Source organism: Athene cunicularia (assembly GCF_003259725.1).
Source record: "Athene cunicularia isolate RWA chromosome 12 unlocalized genomic scaffold, athCun1 chr12_part1, whole genome shotgun sequence".
Lineage (NCBI taxonomy): Eukaryota > Metazoa > Chordata > Aves > Strigiformes > Strigidae > Athene > Athene cunicularia.
In genome coordinates this window covers 16,348,480-16,353,415 of record NW_020799116.1, presented here as the reverse complement: position 1 = coordinate 16,353,415, position 4,936 = coordinate 16,348,480, and the positions used below count along the sequence as shown (strand labels likewise).

At 49.9% G+C, this 4,936-nt stretch overlaps 1 protein-coding gene across 1 annotated transcript; it reads left to right on the top strand.

Moving 5' to 3' along the window:
- Positions 1-6: 6 nt before the first annotated feature.
- Positions 7-771, top strand: LOC113485020 (glutathione peroxidase 1-like). The gene is made up of 2 exons (XM_026857820.1): positions 7-34; positions 133-771. Exon 2 carries the CDS (start codon positions 163-165, stop codon positions 496-498), a length of 336 nt encoding a protein of 111 aa, XP_026713621.1. The 5' UTR covers positions 7-34; positions 133-162; the 3' UTR covers positions 499-771.
- Positions 772-4,936: the final 4,165 nt, after the last annotated feature.

Here is a 4,936-nt window from a genome sequence, read left to right as displayed (position 1 = left end):
CCTGGGCTTCCCCTGCAACCAGTTCGGGCACCAGGTAGGGCGGGCGGCGGGGCCGTGGCGCCGGGGAGGGGCCGCCCCGTCCCCCACGGGGCTCTCACGGGGCTGGGCGCGGGTTCGGTTTTTGTTTCCTAGGAAAATGCGACGAACGAGGAGATCCCGCTCATGCTGGAGCACGTTCGTCCCGGCAACGGGTACAAACCCAATTTCACGCTGTTCGAGAAGTGCGAGGTGAACGGGAAGAACGCGCACCCCCTCTTCACCTTCCTGAGAGAGGCGCTGCCCTTTCCGCACGACGACCCCACCTCGCTGATGACCAACCCGCAGTACATCACCTGGTCCCCGGTCTGCCGCAACGACGTCTCCTGGAACTTCGAGAAGTTCCTCATCGGCCCCGACAGCGTGCCCTTCAAACGCTACAGCCGGAATTTCGAAACCATCAAGATCCAGGATGATATTGAATTGCTTCTGCAGAAGGTTCCCAAGCATACGCTCGGATAAAGCGCGTGGTCACTGCCCGGCCCGCTCGCTTCCTGCTCTGCTCACCGGGCTCCTGCCCGTTTCTGTCGCAGGAGGCTGCTGCTCTGGCAGAAATCCCAATGTCTCATGCAGGTTTTGCTTATGATGGTGCATCTTCCAAATTCTTGAAGTGTACTTGATGTTTTCAAAAGTTGCATGTGAATGTTTGGGAAACTATGCTGGGAAAAGCAGCCATGAGTCTTAGTAGCTTATTGTGATTCTCTGAATAAAAAAAAAAATTTGTACTTCCTTTAAGGCTGTGGCTTGATGAATCCGGGCAAGTTGGGTGAAGTGCACTGGCTGCATTACTTGTTCATCACCTCGTGTGTGTGCTCACAGGGGCTGACTCAAACCACTTGAGTGTGATAGTGTAGTCAGGCTGAAATCTGAATGCAAACCTAGGGCAGCGTGGTGGGCAAACAGCTCTGCAAACTGTGAATCAGTGCCACATCTCACCCCAAGCTTAACAAGCTCAGCAGAGCAGGAGGGCGGCATGGAGCAGAAATACCTTGTGAAACTGCTTCCAAGCACTCGAGGCTTGCTGGCAGAGGAAAGGCACAGTGGCACATGGCGAGGGTGTGAACTTACCCTGGCTGAGGAACTCCCAGCTTAGCTACCGGCAGCAAGCCGTGACAGGTTAATAACAGCCCAGGCAGGTTGGTGAGTGATTCTGCGGCCTGTGCTGCTGTGGCCGTGCTGGCAGAGGCCTTGGCAAAGAAAAGCCCTTCAGCTGAGGCCTATCTGGTCATTTGGCCTCTGTCAGCAGATGCCCAGGAGGGACCAAGAACAGGAGCAGCACCCACCATCCCTCCCCTTGTCCCAGCTGTCTCCTGGCTCTACCCCATTTTGCATTGGTGGTAGCCCAACACGGATTTCTATATACTCACCCAGTCCTACACAGAGCCCGTATCACCTTCGGTGCATCCCCAGTGCCTTGCGATGCAGGGAGTTGCACAAAGAAGCAGTTCTTTCATGTTCCCAGTGCAGAACACCAGCCTATTCAACCACTTCTCCCAGGGAAACTGCCTTGCCTCAGAGCGTCCCTGTTGCCCTTTGGGCACAGGAATTGCACATGCAGGTGCACCAGGGTTCAGGCAATATTTTCTGCTTTTTATTCTTTCCCTAAAACTTTTTGACTTATGCCAATCAGAGCACTGACAGGTATTTCATATAATCCTGACATGTTCTTGCATGGCAATCCTGGGTTTAAACTTGTTGTCAAATGACTGGAATTAGGATTGGTTTCCCTGGGGAAACCGCAAGCCTGTGACAAATTTAACCCCTGCCATCTTACTGCCCAGTGGTTCAGGTCCTTCTGCATGTAAATTTTCACTGCTTAAATATCTCTGTGAGCACATTTTCATGACAAGCCACTCCTCATGAGGCCTTGTAGGACCGAGTATAAATTTAGTACTGGACTGAGGAGTTAGAAACTAGACTAGAAACTTGTAATTTCAAAGGACAGGCATAGCTCTTTCAAGGATTAATGCACCGTTTTCATAATTAAAACCACCTGGGGTTTGAGGTTTTTCCCCCTGTTCGAGGCTTCTCACCTCACCAATACCCTGGCTGCTTTGTTACTGTAAGCCCCTTCGGGGCTGAGGAGAGACACTGGGGCAAAACCTACAGTTGGCTCCACCCTGCTCGCTCCTACACAGTCATTTGGCTTTGAACTCCTATTGCACAATCCTCAATGGGCTATTTCTTAACTTCCAGTACAGCTTCACTGAAAAAACAGGATGTTTTCAGTAGCTATTTCAGCTTTGGAGCAGTGGCTGCTTGATTTGTGGGATTATTTGTTCAGTTAAATCTACTTCCCTTATTAATGCAGGATGTTGAAATATGTGGAGAGCACAGAGGATCATGGGCAGCAGGAACTCACTGCCCTGAAAAATCTTTCTCAACATGAGCTGTGGCACTTCCTCAATCCTGACTCACCAAACTGGAGCCATTTGAGTGGGACTTGCCGTGCTCTGCCCGTTCCTCGCTGGCCCGCAGGCCCTGCTGAGCTCCACTGCCGTGGGGTAGCAGACCCTAACACCCGCTGCTGTCCACCGGCAGCCCTGCCAAAAAGGGTCCCTCGCTGAGCCTGCTGCTCAGAAAGACATCTTACACCGTGCTCATTCAGTGCTAATGGCCAAGGGATTTATTTACCTTCCGGCTGCTAGGGCTGTGCTAGCAGAAAAACAAAGCAGCTGCTCCAGAAGAGATACAGCCGCGCCAGCAGAAGTACAGTGACGTGATTCCAGGATGAAAATTAGCCATGCCAGCAGGAAAACAAATGATCCCAGTGTAAGCACAGCAGCAGGAACTCTGCAGCTAGATAAAAGCCTTCCAGCCTTGTTATTCCCCGTGTCGTTTCAGCACTTCCCGGAGTAGCTGGCCCCCGCAGTAAAGTGGACTGTGGTGGAAAGGGCAGCCGGAGGGCTGGAAACCTTCAGCCGTGACACTGATGGAAGAGCACAGCCTCCACACAGATTCCGGCACCCAAATGTTATTTGGTGACGAGACAGAGGGGATGAAGACATTTCACTATAGGTAGCAGCTCGATGCCGAGGATAGACCTGAAGAATCCCAGGTGGTTCCTCGGGGGTTATAAAATGGCCCAGTTCTATTTCTGTAATTTCAGAGAGAAACAGACTGACTCAGTAGGAAACCTTAAAATAAATACTACTACTTTAGCACACTTGGATGCTTTTGTGGCTTGAGGACATTGTCCTTGCAACATCTCCTGCCTGACACGGCTACACTCCTACATTCTATTTCTTTTCCTACTTCTCACTTTTATTGCAAACAGCTAATCCCTGTCAGTATTGACCCTGCTTTTCCATGCTTCTACATCAGTTCCACGTATGCCCCCCTTTCTAGAGAACGTTTGCCCTTGCCTTCACCCCTCTTCCAATGATTCCCTCTCCCTCTTAGCTGAGAGTTGCCATCATCTTCTTAAATCTTTAAACAAGTTCAGATATTTGAAGTTGTCAGAAGTGTTAAGTAGCTGCAAAGAAAATTATCATTCCCGACCCCATCTCCCTCTCCCAGGTTCTCTAGTGTGCTGCCCACCAAACCCTAGCACATCTGAAATCATGGCTGATGATGAGATGTGGTGTTCAGAAGTGTCTACTCAACAGAAATAACATCAAGTGGCTCAGCCAGTTAAATGTTCTTTCAGCTATTTAAAATCCCTTTCTCCTCCTGCTGAGCTTTCTTGTACCTGCTGACTTTTAAGATAGATAGCTTTTAGTCACTGTTTTTGATCATTGCCATCATAAGGCAGGCAGGAAAAGCTGCCTCCAACCCAGTGGCACTTGAAAGGGCTTTGTTCCTCTTGGTGCCACTCTAGCCCTGAGCAGCCATAAGTTCAGCTGGAGACAAGGGCAGGAAGCCAAAATGGCTAAAAGGAAAGCGCTGGAGGAGACAGGGAAACACAGACACTCCTATCTACAGTCAAACTGTAATAATGTCATTTCCTAGTACTGAATCAGAAAGCTTTGAATGAAACCATTTTAATTGTTTACCGCACTTTCTATTCGGAGTAGGTAATTCATTAGCAGAGTGAGGTCAGCTATGCATTATCTCAGAATAGCTGACTAATTTTAAAACCACACCCAATCTTGCCATACAGGGTGTGTTTCTTGAAGCCCAAAGGGGCCCTGCCCTTTTTGAAAAACAGAACAGGACTCAACTCTTGATGGAAGGAGAAAATAGTCTTATTTTTCAGTGTTCACTGGATGGACTTGCCCTGCTGTCAAAAAAAAAAAAAGGCCTTTAGCGTTTTACCCTAGATTGCTGTAGCACTGCCAGGCCTGGCTGGCAGGAGGTAGAGCCCCTTTTGCCCACCACGCAGACAGAGATCAGCTGCCAGGAGAGCGCTCTCCTGAACCGTCATGATCCCAGCACATCACCTCCTGCCTTTTTTTTTTTTTTTGAAATAAATGGACTTCTTTGGTCTATCAGTTTAAAGCAGGCTTTTAAGTCTCCGAGTCATCATCTGAATCCTTCCCAATCTTCCCACTTCTCAAGGACTGGCTCCCTGAACACCACAGGATATGCTACTGAATAGACAAATGTCTAAATCACTTCTTGAGAGGTTCTTCCCAGAGACACTTTCAAAAGCACTCACCAGCTGGTTACTCAGAGCCACTCTCCTGTTTATTCCTTTACCAATTTTAAGTCTCCTTCCCTAGCCCTAACCAGAGGGATCCATGAAATCTGTTAAAGGAGAAAATAGAGCATCTAACACCAAAACCACACACCAAGCACTTCTGCCACCTGATTTGGGAGGAGACCACCTCGGGAGACCCTCTCGGCCCCTCAGGCGGGGACGAGGCCCCCCCCTGCCCCCCCTCAAGCTTCTAAGACCTGGCTGCACCCCACCCCGCTGGCCCTAGAGGCTCAGGGAGCGGGGCGCCCACCCTCCCTC